The 18,024-nt window shown below is 43.4% G+C and overlaps 1 protein-coding gene across 2 annotated transcripts in view; it reads left to right on the top strand.

Annotated features, from left to right (window-relative positions):
* EXOC4 (exocyst complex component 4) overlaps window positions 1-18,024 on the top strand; it is a 525,908-nt gene that overhangs the window by 44,267 nt on the left and 463,617 nt on the right. The window contains exons 4-6 of one of the 2 annotated variants that reach the window (XM_063134612.1): window positions 8,294-8,478; window positions 9,676-9,785; window positions 14,544-14,787. In XM_063134612.1, the coding sequence (XP_062990682.1) occupies window positions 8,294-8,478; window positions 9,676-9,785; window positions 14,544-14,787 (539 nt within the window). Of the gene's footprint in view, window positions 1-8,293; window positions 8,479-9,672; window positions 9,786-14,543; window positions 14,788-18,024 lie in introns of both variants that reach the window. The other variant, XM_063134611.1, reaches the window with a different exon arrangement.

Below are 18,024 nucleotides of genomic sequence, written 5' to 3'. Positions count from 1 at the left end.
TGTTTTTCTGGCTATCTACCCAACCCAGCAGCAGCCAGTGTGAAGAGACAGGCAAAGAAAAATACAGTGTGATGCTGTCATGTCATGCATTTCTCTTTATACCATTATGAGGAAAGACGGGGAATAGAATTTGAGTTTGTTTCCTTTTGAAGACAGTGCTGTGATAAGCATCACACTGAGTTCTGCTGTATCTGGTGGCTATACCTCAATTAGGAGGCTGACTGGGTTGATTTTTAAAAATCTTTTAACATGCCTGACGACGAGGTATCTTTTAACCTCCCCTTACAGTCTGTGAGATGGATCCAGTGGTGTCATTCTGCTGACAGAACTGCTTATGCCGCTGGAACTGGGGACATAGCTAGACAGGGCTTTATCCCAGGGTGATCCCTGGGATCGTCCCTGTGTATTCACATGACGCACAGGGGATCCCAGGATCAGGGAGGGATGGTTCCTCCCTTGCCCTGGGATATGGCCCTACACTTTAGGCCTGCTTTTTCCATGGTCTAGGGCTGATCACGAGACCACGGAATGTGTGGGCAGCTGTCCCGGTTTGTCCTGGCTCCTCGTGGTTACTCACGAGGAGCTGGGACCCGCCCATGGGGCGCAGTGGGGGGAGCAGTTTTTTAAATTTTTTTTTAAAAAAACACCTTTTGTGCACTAGCACTCGTGCGCTCCTTCCTCTTTAAAACACACACCACCAAAATGGCGGGTGCAACATCCTCTCCCTCTGAGGTTGTCGCGTGCTGCGTGTAAACAGATGGGGAGATCTCGCGATAAAAGTATCGCGAGATCTTCACTCCTCCGTCCTGCTAGACCAGTAGGTCTAGCTGAGGCCTGGGAGGGAGGACAATTTCCCCGCCCTCTGGAACCTCTCATGCGCTTTCAAAATGTGCTCCAGAGTGTTGGGGACTCTTTGGAGCAGATCTTCAGGTGGTATGGAGGAGAGAAGGAGAAATTCCTGTTATTCTGGTTGTTTTCTGTTAACGTGATGATGAATTTAACCCTATGAGTTTGGTTCCATTTTTGGTAAAGAAAAAAAAAGGGTAATTTGAAAGAACAGTTTTGCTGCCAGCAGAGTTGGATATATTTTTGATATTGTTGTGATGAAGACGATGATGATGTTATTATTATTAAATTTATATCCAATGCAGTTTAGTACAGCTCAGTATGGCTCACAAAAAAGTTTCATTACATTACAACAGTTAAAAAAAAAAATCCAACAGCAGTAAACCTTGAACTGCTTCCAGATATTAGTTAGTATTAGCTAGTTACAGCCTTCTTCAACCTGGGGCGCTCCAGATGTGTTGGACTGCACTTCCCATAATGCCCCAGCCAGCCGAGCTGGCTGGGGTATTCTGGGAGTTGTAGTCCAACACATCTGGAGCGCCCCAGGTTGAGGAAGGCTGAGCTAGTACAAGCTAGTTTCCGTTTGGTGCCCATGTGTTCCAGATGCTAACATACGGCTGGCCATTGTGGTACAGAGGTCTTTACTATACTGGCTGGAAGGTTCATAACTGGTGATGACTTGCATTTTAGTTCAGCAGGAAGATGTCAGATTTGTAGCCAGCATCATCTATAAGAAAAATAATAATAATGAAAAGCCACCTTCTGCCACAGGGACTTCTGAGAGATTTTATTATGAGGCTAATTTGTTAAGGCTTCTGTTATGAGACATCTCATTTGTAACTACTTCAATTTCTCCTAGAGTGCAGCTGCGAAAACATTTTCTGGAACTCTGATGTTATTTTGATTGTTTCTCAAGCTCTGATTTACGGGGTTATAATTTTGTCCGAGTAAACGAATGGAACTCATAGAAAGGGACAGGAAATGCTCATGATCTTGGGAATAACGGAGAAACAAAGTACAAAAATCTGCCAGAGAAACTAGATTGCCTTTTTAAATTTAAAATTGCACAGTTGTTTAAACCCCTCAAAGGACTTGGAGAAAAAAATGGTAGTTGGATTGTATAAAGGGATGTATAGAATCGGAGTTGGAAGGAAGATTTGGTGTGTCACCTTTTGCAGCCCCATGTTTTAAGACAGAGTAACTTCAAATTGACCCTGGAAATGGTTGAAAACAGAGTTTTCAATCTCTGTTCTTACAATGAGGAAGAATTTAGTTTGTTACATCATCACCCTGATAAGAGCATTATGACTTTTTCTAATGCTGATCTACTCTTACGGTCAGAAATAACTTCTTAATGTTTAGCATGTTTAGACCCTCACATACATTTTCAGACTTGTATTTTTAGAATATCTTTCTAGCCATCCCTTCTTCACTTTCCCCCCTCTTTTAATTCATACTGCTACTTCTCATATGTAAATGTACTCTTATGCATACCATCAACATACCCCACATCACAAATGTACACTGATAGTGCTATCTGTCCTGTGCTGAACTCATTCTCACAAGTTGTGCATAGCCCTCTCAATGCCTAGACCTTGTGTGCTCAGTTTTAAAGCTCTCACAATGTTGGAATGTTTATAAACATTCCATAACACCCACAGCAACTGAGCCAATGGTTAGGATAATCACATTTCACTCTACTAAAGCCACAGCTCTTGCAGCTCTTCCAAAGACCAATCTGTGTTTTACCTCATTGCATCCCCCACCCCACTTTATGTTAAGGTTATCTGCTGCGTGTGTTGGCGGAGGGCAGGAATTGTTCAGCCAGCTGTGTGGTCATCTGTGTGTCCTGTTCTTAAATCTGATACATCATTCATCTCTCTGTGACCATGGCAAGTGCTCTAAAAGATCTCCAAAGCTGGTTATCTACCTTCCTCTAATTTTAAACCTATTCCTTGTCTTTTTTTGGATCATTGATTTATTTAGTACATTAATATCCTGCTTTAGCTTCATCATGCTGTATATAGTTAGTCAGGTTACTCTTAAATGTCCTCCTATGGGCAGTTGCTGCAAATCTGTCACAAATATATCTTCAGTCTGTAGAAAGAAGATTTTGCATGGTACTTGTGGGTTCTTTCTCTCTATTGCCATGGACCTGTCTGTTCTGGCCCAGAGTTTTTCCTTCTATGGGTCCCAATATCATTCCATTTCCTCCTTTCCTATACTAGACTGATTGCCCGGCACTCTGTGTATGTCATTCTCTTCTGTTCTTGTGGATTTTCTATGCCTTGCTTTCGAGGTGTGACTCTCTCGTCCTAACTTAGGAAGGAGCCTGCTGTGCTTCCTAGCCCCTGCCCTCCCTTCCACGAATAAAGTTTTATTCGGAGGGATCTTTTAAAGAAGGCAAAGCAAGAGAAACTGGGAAGTTTTAATGAAGTTTTAATGAAGGCAAAGCAAGAGAAATGGAGACTCTGCATTCTGTAGATTTCTAACTGGGCGACTGATTAAGCAGATCGTCTGGTCGTTCAGTGGAACAGCTCCGGTTTTGCCCAACAAAAGCACGCCCTTGACAGCCCATGCAGGGCCTCGCTGCTCCGGAACCAACGGTATGTTTCAACTCGTCACAGGACAAGCAGTTCAATGCACATTCTTTTTGGTATTTCGAGTAGAAGAACGGGGAATCCTGAAAGGACAAACTTTAAAAAGTATTCTTCCTGGAAGTTTATGTCTCTGTGTTTGCACAGCAGATTGCTCTCAGATAGTTATTTATTTATTTATTTTACTGAACAAACGCCCAGAGAGCTCCGGCTATTGGGTGGTATAGAAATGTAATAAATAAATAAATAAATACCGCCCCATAGCCGAAGCTCTCTGGGCGGTTTACAGAAGTTAAAACAGTGAACATTAAAAAGTACACAATTTTAAACCATCAAAAAATATAAAAACAACAGTATCCATTTAATCAAGAACAGTTCTGGGGTCCATTAAAAACAAACTTAGCATATGTTGTTACATGCTGTTAAATGCCTGGGAGAAGAGAAAGGTCTTGACCTGGCGCCGAAAAGATAACAATGTTGGTGCCAGGCAAGCCTCATTGGGGAGATCATTCTATAATTGGGGGGCCACCACTGAAAAGGCCCTCTCCCTTATCTCTTAGAACTTGCTGCACTGTAAATGGGATACCACAGCTGATTCCTAGATCTTGATAAACTCACAAAAAAGCATAACTAGCCATGATTTCATCACGTGATAATTAGGAGGAATAGAACCGTGATGCCCTTTTAAGCCTATAAATTAGGTGGCCACACGAGTGGAAATATCGTAGGCTTCAGAAATTGCCGTATTTAGATCCGTCAACTTCGTCACGATGGCCTCGGTTCCTGAAGTGGTCTTGGCTTTCTTTCCAGGCCTTGGATGTTGTCTCAGTAGGACTGTTCTGCTTTAGAGATAAGTGTCTTGGTAATGGATAGTAATGAAGAATGAAATACGCGGGGGAGGGGGGTGCGAAGACTGTTTAAACGGCGTTTGTCGAAGCGTAACTCTGGCTCTTAAGCGCGAAGCCTGTGAACGTTGCACCTTGGCTATGCTGTTTACCTCAAGAATTCAATCACTCTAAAAGCGGCATTACCAAGGCCATAACTCCCCAGCTTGTGTCTCTGCAAATATGAAGTGTCACACAGGCAATTTTTTTAGAAAAAAGATGGCTGCGTTTTCTACCGAAGAAGAAAATTAAAGCTCCGTTGGCTTCTTCACCCCTCCTTTTAATACTACAGTAAGTGATTGACTCTTCTGTTTTCTTTTTCTCAAGGCTTGCTTGAGAGCTTTATGTTGATATAATAGTTTAGTGTTTGTACAGAGCCATTCCTTTAAAACATGGAAACCAAATGGGGGACAAAACCCTTGCGAAGAGAGTGAAAAACGACATTAGCCACAGCTTCGGTGGCAGACCTGGGAACTCCCTCGCCCTTCCAAGCCCCGTTTAACTCTCACCTTCCAGAGCCTCGGAGTTTTGTTCTCATGGATTCTCAGGATCACTGTCAGTAAATTTAATTGAACCCAACTAGGAGGAACAAGCAGGAATGAATAAGTAAAGGAGTTCAGACACTATAGTAGCCCATTCCCAGCCTACCCGGACCTTAAGATCATCTACAGGGGCCCTTCTCCATGAGCCCCTGCCAAAGGAAGTGAGGCACGTGGCTACTAGGAGGAGGGCTTTCTCTGCTGTGGCACCCCGGTTGTGGAACGAGCTCCCCAGAGAGGTCCGCCTGGCGCCTACACTGTACTGCTTTCGTCGCCAGCTGAAGACCTTTTTATTCACTCAGTATTTTAACACTTAATTTTAACTTAGATTTAAATTTTACTGTTTTAACTCTGTATTTTAATCTTATATCAACTTTGCTGTGTGGTTTTATCCTGGTTGCGCTTTTTATACTGTATTTCGTAATTGTGTTTTAACCTGTTGGGTGTTTTACTGTGGTTTTAATTTTTGTGAACCGCCCAGAGAGCTTCGGCTATTGGGCGGTATAAAAATGTAATAAATAAATAAATAAATAAATAAATAAGAATGCCTGTGTTTAAAGTCTGCCCTAATTCAGAGAGTTTGTATTGTGGCCAAAGGAGGCTGGCTTGAAGGCTACTGGAAACCTGAATAAAACCTGGTCCTAGCATAGGATGTTAGAGCTTCTTGCATCGTTGAACTCCTTGGTCTATGGTAAATATTTATTTATTTATTTATTTATTACATTTTTATGCCGCCCAATAGCCGAAGCTCTCTGGGCGGTTCACCAAAATTAAAACCATTAAGAACACAATAAAACATCCAACAATCTAAAAACCCAAATACAAATCCAATATAAAAAGCACAACCAGGATAAAACCACACAGCAGAAATTGATATAGGATTAAAATACAGAATTAAAACAGCAAAGTTTAAATTTAGGTGTTAAAATACTGAGAGAATAAAAAGGTCTTCAGCTGGCGACGAAAAGAATACAGTGTAGGCGCCAGGCGGACCTCTCTGGGGAGCTCATTCCACAGCCAGGGTGCCACAGCAGAGAAGGCCCTCCTCCTAGTAGCCACCTGCCTCACTTCCTTCGGCAGGGGCTCACGGAGAAGGACCCCTGTGGATGATCTTAAGGTCCGGGCAGGTACATCTGGGAGGAGGCGTTCCTTCAAATAACCTGGCCTCAAGCCGTTTAGGGCTTTGTATGTTAGTACCAGCACTTAGTACTAACTTAGTTTGAACTAGGACTTGTTCTCCATGGCAGGCTCAGCTTTGGGATATATTTCCATGTTACATAAAGTAATGAATTGTCCCTCTGAGCATATGTAGATGAAATATCTGCAACTTTCACTTCTGGCTGAGTAACCACAGCCAACCCCAACACGTCTGGGATTATAGAGCAAGTATTTTTGTTAAAACCGGCAGTTTCAAGACAGACTTTAGCTTCAATACCTCTTTTTAGAACTCATTATTAAAGCAATGAGTCCCTGGGTAAATGCCTCTGAGTCCAGATTTTGGTAACTGCTTCCATCATCCTTGAAGCCTATGACTCTTAGTGAACTTAAAACTGTGTGTCAAAATGAAGTTTATTTCTCATACTAATGACGCCTTGGATTATTAAATGAAATACCGTTTAATTTGCTACAAGCTATTTATGCTTACAGCTTACCTTTTTTTGCATTTCTTAAGGCATGAACATTGAATTCCTACAAAATGAGATTTTCTTTTCTGTTGCCGGTCACCTTTGTTTTAATTGCTTCATGATGAAGTATTTCCAGTGCTGCAGGGGAATAGTTACACCCCACAAGTCAGTTCCCTAATGTAGGGCTCCCCAACTCCCGGGCCACGGACTGGTACCGGTCCGTGGCCTGTTAGGAACCGGGCCGCGCAGGTGAGCTGCTTTCAACCAACCCCACCCCCTCACCCCCACCCCAGCGTACCTGGGCACGGGGCGCCATCTTGCCTGCCCAGCCGAAGCGAAGCCAGAATGCTGGAGTGGTGTGGGGCAGCTTCGGAACGGTGCACCCGGTCAGAAGCTGCTCTGGGAGAGTGACTTCTGGGTGCACCGTTCCGAAGCCGCCCACCCGCCCCAGCGTCCTGGTTTCGCTTCAGCTGGGCGCCCACCCAGCTGAAGCGAAGCCAGGACGCTAGAGTGGGGGAGCGGGGGGGGCTTCCCAAAACCATCCCCTCAAACCACCACCACCCCGGTCTGTGGAAAAATTGTCTTCCACGAAACCGGTCCCTGGTGCCAGAAAGGTTGGGGAGCGCTGCCCTAATGCATGTCTAGCATTTGTAAGTCTGAAATGTAATTCTTACATTTGTAAGAATGTTGACCTGAGTGGGTGGAGTCAGAATGTCTTGGGAGTGGGAGGAGTGATATATAAGGGAATGACTGGGGGGATTTTGAGCTCTCTGTGTGTTAGCTCTCTGTGTGTAGAGTACTTGAGTTCTGGAGAATTTGAGGTTCAGTGTAGAGAGTGGTGTCTTTTGAGGGTGGTGTGCTGATAGTCAGTTGCTGTATATTAATCAATACTGATAATAAAGAAAGTTCAAGAGTGAATGTGTGAGAGAAAGGAAAGTGTGTATGAGAAGAGTGAAAGGATTGGATGAGAGGTTTTAAAAAGTTTTTTTAAAAAAACTTTTATTACGAAACAAAGCTTGTGAACTTTTAAAATAAAATTTTAATCAGTTTGTTTTAACTACCACAAAAATTCCATGTGTCTGTTTGGCAATTATCATCTGCAGTTATTTACATTTGACACCCACTCTGACAATAATTCACCTCAATACATATAATTCACAGCACTTTAATTTATTACTGAAATCCTCCCAATTTAACCCCTTTCTCCACATAGTTTGGAGAAAGGCGATGGTTGTCCCTCACCTTTCTCCCTCGCCTCAGGCTCCTCAAGTGGTGGGGCTTAGTTTGAGCAGGGAGTGTCTGTTAGCCAATTCTCCTCTGTCCATGTCTGACACGTAGGCCACGTCCTCCACGCTCCGGTTGCAATCTTGCCAAGTCCAGAAACATGATTACAAAGCTTTTAACCCTTTACAATCATTTAAACCTCTGTGGGTAAAATTCTACTCAACAGTTCAGAGCCTGTGTCATGGCAACTACATCCTCAAAAACCACTTCTTCTGTGAAGCCTTTTGACTTACGTAGCTTCTTGGCCCTTGCCTCTTACTGAAGCTTAGGCGAAGTATCTGTAAACAAATTGAACACATATTCTTCTCATTACCCTCCTGTCCTCATCTCAGCTCTTCTAGATTACCAGCTCCTTGGGGCAGGGACCTGTCTTCTGGTTTGTTACTCTGGAAAATCTCATGCTCATTGATGCTGTTGTCATAATAGTATGACCTAGGTAAAAACTGTAAGCTAAGTGAAGCATTGGGCCGTGGGAATTTTAAGAAGTAGTTAAAACATACCATAAATATTCTTCACAGGTCTCGGCAGTTGATTCCCTAGAGGGACCCCTCCTTCAAGTGGAGGGACTAAGCGATCTGAGATTGGAGCTTCACAGCAAGAAGATGAATATGCATTTGGTTCTGATAGATGAACTGCACCGCCATCTTTACATCAAATCCACTAGTAGGGTTGGACAGCGGAACAAAGAAAAAGGGAAAATAAGGTTGGTCTGAAGATGATTCTAATGCAATAAAGAAAGACTCATTCTTATGATGAGAAAGACATTCTTTTAGAAAGTGCTGGGCAGACTAAGTCAATCCTGAGTGAACATTTGGTTGCTCAGAGGAAAAGTTGAGCCTGCTACTATGAGTCTAATTTCCTCTTTCTAGATGTCATGTAGGCATTTTTGGAGTTTGTCCATAGGTGCTTGTTGTCTGTAGCTGGTGGTTAACCATTAACTTGCTACGCAAAAATTCAGAGCCCAGGTGGCTTTCAGAAGTGCTTGTAGGGCCATTTATAAGATATTAGGCCTACCTGGCCCAGTAATGTCAATATAAACCATCAGAGGTTCTCCAGGGTTAGGGTTAGAGTTTCGCCTAAAATATGCTGGTATTTTGCCCCCGCCCTTTGCCTTTTTGTGTTTAGGCCTGCCTAGCCCTGTAATGCTCGGGTCCAGGTTATCTGAAAGACTGTATTCTCCCTTATGAGCCTGCCCATGCTTTGAGATCTTCTGGAGAAGCCCCTCTTTCAGTCCCACCGTCTTCACAGGCCTGCTTGGTGGGAACACGGGAGAGGGCCTTCTCGGTGGCTGCTCCTGTGCTTTGGAACTCTCTTCCTGGGGAAGCTAGACTGGCTCCCTCCTTGATGGGCTTTTGGAAGCAGGCAAAAACTTGTTTGTTCCAGCAGGCCTTTGGAGAATAATCTGGTTCTCCATCTATGTTAAGGACTTGTAAAGTTTATGTTTTAATATTGTAATTTTTTTGTATATTTCTTTTCCTAGGTTTGAAATGTATATGTTTTAAATTTTGTAAGGCTGCCTTGAGGCCCAGTATTGGGTAAAAGGCGGGATACAAATAAATATAATAATAATAATAATAATAATAATAATAATAATAATAATAATAAATGTGCCCCCTTAGAACTTCTCCTAAATAGAATTTGGACCTCATTCTGAAGAGGTTCAACAACCCTGTTTTAGGCTATGCAGAACTTAGTTGCTTCTTTGAAAGAAAACTCCAAGCAATGCACCTTCATATTTTTTTAATGGTGGTTGTGTGGTTAGAGGCATGAAAATGGCACCCCCAATAGATTCTGCTACTTGAAGTGGCTGCTTCATGACATAATGCATAATGGAGCTTTGCATAATGGAGCTTTGTGGCTGAAGAGGTGTCAAGTTATGTTCCATTTGTTTTCACTGCAGTTCACTTGTGAAGGATGTCTCTCCTGTGCCTCTTCTCGATGTAACTAACTTGACCACTCCTCGTAAGTTCCTGGACTCCTCTCAGTTCAGCACTCCAGGAAACTCCAGTGGTGAGTTGTGAAATAATAACAGTTATTTTCATATGTCCCTTTTTGTTATGCTTGTGCATGGCTTTATCCAGCTAGATAGGTTTTGAAGATTGTTTGAGGGGCTGGGAGACCTTTGGGCTGAGAAGTGTAACAACTGTTACCCAGAGGACCTTCTCTTCTGCTGTTCCCAGACTGTGGAACGGCCTGCCGGAGGAAATAGTCAACTTGACGGTCTTTTAGAATTTAAAAAAGCAATAAAGACTGATCTATTCCAGCAGGCCTATCCAGTGAAATTTTAGAATGTTTTAAAAATGTTTTAATGTTTTAAAGATATTTTAATAATGTATGGTATGTTTTTAATCAGTTTTTAATGTGTATTTTATATCATGTTTTTATACTGTTTGTTTTATTCTTTGAATGGTTTTAGTTTTTGTGAACCGCCCAGGGAGCTTCGGCTGTTGGGCGGTATAAAAATGCAATAAATCATCGTCATCATCATCATCATCATCTTAGCTAGAGTTAGAGTTAATTTTTCCCCCAGGGCTGTTTTCAGTGCAGCCCGTACAACAGAGGCTGGTGACATATGATGTACAAATTTGTGTATTGGAGACCCAACCCGTTTTGTATTTGTTGAACTATGTATTGGAGGCATGTGTGAGGTGGAGATGCAGTAGCAGGGGAAAGTGAGTTTTGCTTGCATAATTCAGGTTGTGGAATTAAGATTTTCTAATGAGAAGATGGTGGGCTCCATCCGACGGGCGTTTTATTGCGTGCTGGTTACTGGGCACTTACTGATTTTTCGCAGGTCCCTCATATGACGTTGTCTGCCTCCTGCGCGCCTTCCATCCCTTCTGGCTTTCCTTGCACCACAAGAAAAAAACAACAAAGTCTGAAGTACTTTTAAAACCGGAAGTTGCTGCTCTCTCCTGCTGTGTGCAGGAGAAGCAGCGTGATTAGAACGCCCGACTGAATGGGCCTCGTGCTCGTTGTTTACTTCCTGTTTTGAAACAGGAAGTAACTGAGCAACGAAAACAGGAGCGGAGAAGCAACGGTAGGGAGTGTGTTTTCCCAAGTGTGATGAAGATCGGTATTTTGTGTGTTTAGTGAAACATAAATGCACCCCTGGTTATAGTAAGGACTTGGTGGCTGGGCCGCTTGGCCTGGCTTTCTCTCTTGGCTGGTGCCCTAGCAAGGATTTTGCATTTGCTGCCCAACAAGGGGGCAAATAGGAGGTTGTCTGTGTGTAACAACCTGTTCCCTCCAACTATGAAAATGACACTGGCCCAGCAGAAGATGCTGTCTGTCACCATTTTGAAAGAAGCACTCTCTGCTGCCCACCCACCCGCCCCGGCACCCTTTCTTGGTAGTGTTTTGAGAGTTTGTTTCTTCTATGGTGTCATATCCTGAAGGCTTCCCTAGCTGGTCACCACATTTAAACTTATGGTTGCTACTGGCAACCATATATGTGGATCGCTGTTCCTTGCACTGTGGTATCATTAGTTGCATATGTGTAGCAGGAAAATCCATGATAGCTAACGGCAGAGGATGAAGAACCCAACAAGAATCCTGCTGGAACAGATCAAAAGTCCATTAAGTCCAGTATCCTGTTCCCAGCAGTAGCCAGCCAGATGCCTCCAAGAAGCCCCTAAGCCAGGGTATAATGGCAAAAACCTTCTGCTACTGTTTGCCCTCTAGAACCTGATATTATGCGTTGTGTGAAGGGCTTGGTTTTGTCTGACCTGCATTTACTGCCAATGCATTTCATTTTGGAGTTCTAGTGTGAGAGAGGAAGGAAATTCTTGATGCATAATTTTATCAACTTCTATAATGTCCTCACCTTAGTCATTTTTTTCTAAACCAAAAGCCCCCTTTCCAGCATGTAACTCCTCTGCTGAGGGAACTGCACTGGCTACCTAAAGAGCTTCGGCTATTGGGTGGTATATAAATGTAATAAATAATAATAACAACAACAACAACAACTACCAGGCCAGGTTTAAGGTTCTTGTACTTGTGTACAAAGCCCTAAACAACTTAGGACCAGGATACCTGAGAGAGCGCCTTCTCCCTTACCAACCTGCCTGGTCATTGAGGTCATCCGAGGGCATGTTCCTGGTGGTTCCACATAGACCCATCCTCTGATTGGAGTCCACCAGGGGAAGAGCCTTCAGCGTGGTGGCCCCCTTCCTGTAGAATTCCCTGCCTCTGGAGGTCAGGCAGGCGCCAACTTTGTATTCCTTTCGGCACCTCCTGAAAACATCATTATTCCAGAAAGCCTTTCCTTAATGACTAGCCACAGTTTACTGTACATTTTTCTTCTTTTAAAAATCTATTTTAAAGTGTTTTATTCTGTTTTTATTTTATTTTATCTTGTACACTGCTCTGAAATTTTCAATGAGGAAATTGAAGCGGTATATAAATATTATAAATAAATAAATAAATAAATAAATGCTTTAGATTGACATAAGGCATAATGTCGCTGTATCATTTCCATCCCCTTTTCTAATAATCTGTAGCATGGATTCTGTCCTTCTCACTGCCATTTCAGCTGATTTGATATTTTTGAGTGAGTTTGCCATTTGCAACCAAAAGATCTCTTTCCTAATTAGTCATTGACACTATCATCCTATCAGCTGCCTTGAATGCCATTTTTTGGGGGACAGAAAGGCGGAGTATAAAATCAGCCAGTCAATCAATCTACCAATCAGCCAGTCAATCAATCAGCCAGTCAATCAATCAGTCAATCAATCAATCAGTCAGTCAGTCAGTCAATCAATCAATCAATCAATCAGCCAGTCAATCAATCAATCAATCAATCAGTTAAAAAATCAGCCAGTCAATTAATCTACCAATGTGCATGTGAAATTAGGATTTTCCCCTCATTGAAGCTCCTTTTCTGTTTTGCTATTCTGGGTTAGGTGGGTGTTCGGGAGTTGGCTCCAACTTCTGTGTTCCACGTATCAGAATTTGTGGGAAATTCTTGAATACGATCATGTTCGGAGCACCGCTTAGAAGTGGAGAGGGGCAGGAAATCGTTCGGACGCTTTGAAGCGCCCATTCCATTTGTTGCTTATTGGCAGTGCATCTGGGCATGGGTAGAAGTTCAGCAATGGAAATTATGCTGGCAAAGGGCTTTTTGAGAACTCTCAAAGTAGACCGGTGGGGCCCCATGAACCTCTGTCCTTCTAGATAAAAAGATCCGGTGGAAGCAGGGGCATAATCTGAGAAAGCATAAATTATGCAGAGTATGGCATAAAATTTTACTAGCTGCTCGTAAAAAGGAGACAGCTAGTGAAATGCACTCTGATAAATAGTAGCAAAATTTGATCATCCGCACGACTGTAAAAAACAAAAAAACAAAAACCAAGACCCAAGAGGGTGTTCCTTATCTGATATGTTCTTGATGTTGTTTTGGGCTGGAGGGCAGGACTTTGGCAGTTTTATTACTGCCATGTCCCTCCCTGTTTAAATGCTGTATCATGCAGATTAGTCTGGCATTGAGATAGGAAATCTACTTTTATGGGATGGATCATCAGTGTCAGAAAGGAGTAGGGGAAATTGTTAGAGAGTGAAGAATTCATTGATTTCTAGAGAGTTTGAACACAGTGTAAATACATCCTTGGTTCAGATTTTTGTTTTGTTTGTGCCATGAAGTTATCAGAACTGTGATTTTTGTCCGGGATCTGTGTGTATTAAGTCAGGAATATGCAAACTTAGTCTGTAGGTTGTATCTAGGATCCTGCACTACTGTTAGATCTCCAATGGGCCATAAATACCTGTGAGTGTAGGACAATTCCAATCCTGCACTAAGAGGGGCTGTAGCTCAGTGGTAGAGCTGTTGCTTTGATGGAGAAGGTCCCAGGCTCAGTCCCTGGCTTCTCCGGGTAGAGTCCTGCTTGGGACCCTGAAGAGTTACTGCCAGTCAGTGTCGACTAGGGATGTGGTCCGCTTCTTCTCAGACCGGAGAAGCAGGAGCGGATCGGGGGGCTTCGCCTCCCCTTAAGGCGGAGGTGAAGAGGATCGGGGGAGCTGCGGAGCGTTGCAGAGCGGATCGAGGTGAAGGCGGATCCTTCGCCTCGATCCGGAGCTCCGCAAAAAAGGTAAGTGGGGTTTACTTGGCCCTGCCGCTGTCGCTACTGCCCATGTGGCGACAGCGGCAGGGCCAGGTAACCCCCCCTCCCTCCTCTCCCTTACCTGCGTCCGTCCGCGGTCCCGCGGCTGCTTCAATTGAGCCCGAGGCTCAACCAGGAAGTGTAGGCCGCAATCGGAGCCTACAGTTCCTGGTTGAGCCGTGGGCTCTAGTGAAGCTGGGACACAGGTAAGGGGGAGGAGGGAGGGGGGCCTTACCTGACGCCACTCCCCACCACTGCGGAGCTCCGATTCGGAGTCGGAGCTCCGCAGCGGAGCGGAGTGGCCCCCAGGTGGATCGAGGCGGGGCGGAGCGGGCCTGATCCGCAATTTGCGGATCGGGCACGAAGAGGATCGGGGGGGGGTCCGTGCACACCCCTAGTGTCGACAGTACTGGGATAGAAGGACCAAGGGTCTGACTCGGTATAAGGTAGCTCTCTATGTTCTTATGTCCACTGTCAGGATCCAAAGAACCGTGGGTCTTGTTCCACCAGCACCTGATGTCTTTGGCCTTGATTTTTTTTCAAAGTGCAGTCCACTTTGAAACTGAGCAAACTTCCACAAAGCAGTTTATGATAGAGCATAGAGGCCTGCTATTCAAAGAACAAAAGCCCTTGGGCATACCTAAAGCAGCTCTTTATTTTTATGTTTCAGGGAGAGATATCAGCTTGATGGAAATCAAGGAAGACTTAGATCTGGATCCTGAGGAGAACAGCTCTGTCTTTATGGGCATCCTCATCAAAGGCCTGGCCAAGCTGCGGAAGATTCCAGAGACAGTGAAGGCCATTCAGGATCGGCTGGAGCAGGAACTGAAGCAAATTGTTAAGAGATCTACCACTCAGGTGGCAGACAGTGGCTACCAGAGGGGAGAGAACGTAGTCCAGGAAAACCAGCCTCGGTAAGAGCATTGCATTTAACAAGGCCTCAGAAAGAAACAGCACACCTGGCAGGAATAGGAACCTTTGGGCTGTGAGAACATTTCTCTGCCTTGTATTTGGCACAGAAATGTTAATCCACACCACCATTTTGTGCATCTGTTCTTGTAATCCTCGTCAATATGATCTGCGCTGCTGAGCATTTATAGTATCTTGTAGAAATGACCTCTCTCTCTCTCTCTCTCTGTTGTCCTTTTGAAGCTCTGCTACCTGGTTGAATATTTCCAGGCCAAAGTTAGCAGGGATCATTGGACTTCAGCGCTGTAGAGCAGGTGTGAAGAATGCCGCTTGATCTTTGGTTTGGCATATGAATTGCACCTTTGCCATACTCTCAATTGACCTTGGCGAAGGATGCCACAAAAAGAAAATGTGTCTCGTTCTCCAGATTTCAGGAGAAATATTGGGGGGAAAGTGATGGTTTAATATATGATTGAAAGCAAGAAGTCCAAAGTTCATTTTGACTATTCACATTCAAAGGTAACAATTTCAGAATACAAATATATGCTAATGCCGCATGGCCATAAATGGTAGTTTCAATATAAACGGAGGCAGTGGTTGAAGCAACAAGACACGAAAAGAGTGTGCAGCACTCAACCACATGTAAACCAAACAGACAACATTATGTGTCGTCAACTTTTTCATCAGAATTTTTCACTTCGTAAAGATCGCATTCAAATATTTCTTAAACGTAGATAAGTTCTTCACAATATGGATATTTATCCAGCGTATATATATTTTCCAAACAGACAACACTTATAATGTATCCACAACTTATTCACACATTTTCTTCAACATAGGTCATATCTTCACTATACAGATATTTATCCAGTATATATCTGTATTGTCTATATAGATATTTACCCAGTGCATATATATTTTAACAGGTGACCAGATACATAAATCCTGTTTTCGCATCCGCTTTGTCAGAAAAAACGCTGCAATAAAATAGATAATATTGAAGGTTATCCTAGTGTAAGGGTCATTATTCAATATAATGAATGAAAGAAATAGAACAAACATCCCCACCTCTTTTCGGGCTAAAGCCGTGGATCTATAAACAGGGTCATATCCTCCAGATAAAACAGTCTGTAACAAAATACACTTGCGCACTCTTTTCGTGTCCCATTAATAGTAGCTTGGCATCTGCCACGTTCATGGAAATGATGTGCAAATCATGTTAATGGCATACTTACACAGTGCAAATTCCCCGTAACATTGTGCCATGTGTGTAATTTCTGATAGTGCCCCAGAGCCCACAGTTCTTCTTCGTGGTCTCTGTGCATCACACATATGGGCTCTGCGCCTGCGCGAAGCCCCGCTTTGGGAAATTTCGATAGCTAAGAGCCATTTTGGGCGGGAACCCTCCCGTCTCCATTGCGCATGCGCAGGAGGGTTCCCACCCAGATCCCCAGTTCTTCTTCGACTGTCTTCATGACTGCCTCGTCGGGAACTCTCTCTCTGTAAAAAAAAGACAAAACAGCTAAGACTTAGCTTATTCGTTCATGGAAATGATGTGCAAATCATGTTAATGGCATACTTACATAGTGCAAATTCCCCGTAACATTGTGCCATGTGTGTAATTTCTGATAGTGCCCCAGAGCCCACAGTTTCTCCTTTTCTTTTTAAAGAAAAGGTGACTGATAGGTTGCAGAGAAGTCCTTCCAGATGGAAAGTGTGAGTGAAGCAGAGCTGACGGTCTGAGTTAACGGGAAGCGTGAAGCTGTTGACACTGAAATGGGGTCTGTCTCGTTTAATTCCAAGAAGTGCTTCTTCAGGTGCCAAGGATGGTACTTTTAAGGGTCTATGCTGCTGTCGGTCTTGCTCATTGTCAAGGCATGTATCAATGCAGAGGGGCAGCTCTTAGACATTGGCCAGTTGGAGGCTTAGGAAATCAGGAGAAAGACTTGTCAAGTTTCCCCAAATGTAACAAAAATGCAAACTAAGTTATCCTGTTGTTTGTTTATTTGTTTAAAGCATTTTTATGCAGCTGAAAAGACTCTCAGAGCAGCTCACATAAATCAATAAAACGAGAGAGTTCCTGCCTGCAGGCTCACAATCTAAGATACCTCTCAGAAGGGGAAAGGAAAGAGGGGAAAAGCAAATGGTTATGAAATAGTTAAATAGTACTTATAATGACCAGCTGGAATAGAAACAGGGAGTGGAGGAGCCCAGTGGAGCTGATCTTTCAGCGATGCTGATGGAATGGCCCTACTTCCCATCTCCTCGTTCTGTAGCTTGGTGGAATGTCAGGAAGGGTCTCTACCCTTTTATAGCAACTGTCTTTGGCTTCCCATCTCACATTTTGACAATTCTAGACCTGTAAGAAGAGGAATCTGACTCTTAATGCCTATCTGTCCTTCAAAAGGCCTGGCTTTTGTAAACTATTCAAAGCTAGCCAAGAGCCTTGGAAATACATATATATATATATATATATATATATATTTTAAAAATGTGCCTTATTCCCCCCACTCCCTGTGTCCTCCATCTGCCATTTTTCCCTTTCCAGCTGCTGCAATGTTGCTCTTTCCTGGAGCAGAAGATGTGTCATGGTTCTATCAGTGTGGCTGTTCTTTGGCCAGAAGAGGCAGCTGTGATGCGTGCTTTTAGCCCTAACATAAATGTTTCCTAGGAAATATAGGGAAATGTGTGAGGACTCAGTGTTCGGAAAAGATGTTCTGAACTTTCAACAACAAGAAATAATCAAAATATCTTGTGTGTGTTAACTTCTTGCTAGAAAAAAACACGCGCCTTGATAACATGACTAGATAAAAAGGCTTAAAAGGGTAAGAAAACAAAAAGATAAAGATTAGTTTCCTAGCAGAGCAAGAAACTCATGATAAATGGGGCATTATTCCATGGACCTCCAAGACAATCAATCAGTACAAAGGAGGGCCAAATATATTTATACCTTGTATGCTGAATCACAAGATAGCAATCAAACTATTCAATAATGTATTTCCTGCCCTTGGCTTACATACAAACAGTTAAGGAAAAGCAACTGGGATGTAGTCATGTGAGTAGCTGACCTACAAGGACCTCATGTGACCTTGCCAGCTGACCTTCAGAAGCATCATGTGGGTGGGCCGTGAGTATGGAAGGGACAGAGCTGGATAAAGGATATAAAATATGAAATTCTTATATGAGAAGTTTGTGCTCAGGGAAGGAGTTTGTTCCTGTTGGAAGATGCTGTAGGCAAGAGG

This window comes from Elgaria multicarinata, chromosome 9 (assembly GCF_023053635.1).
Source record: "Elgaria multicarinata webbii isolate HBS135686 ecotype San Diego chromosome 9, rElgMul1.1.pri, whole genome shotgun sequence".
In the NCBI taxonomy this organism is placed as follows: domain Eukaryota; kingdom Metazoa; phylum Chordata; class Lepidosauria; order Squamata; family Anguidae; genus Elgaria; species Elgaria multicarinata.
The sequence above is the reverse complement of the archived record's forward strand: the minus strand, read 5'-3'. Positions and strand labels throughout refer to the sequence as shown.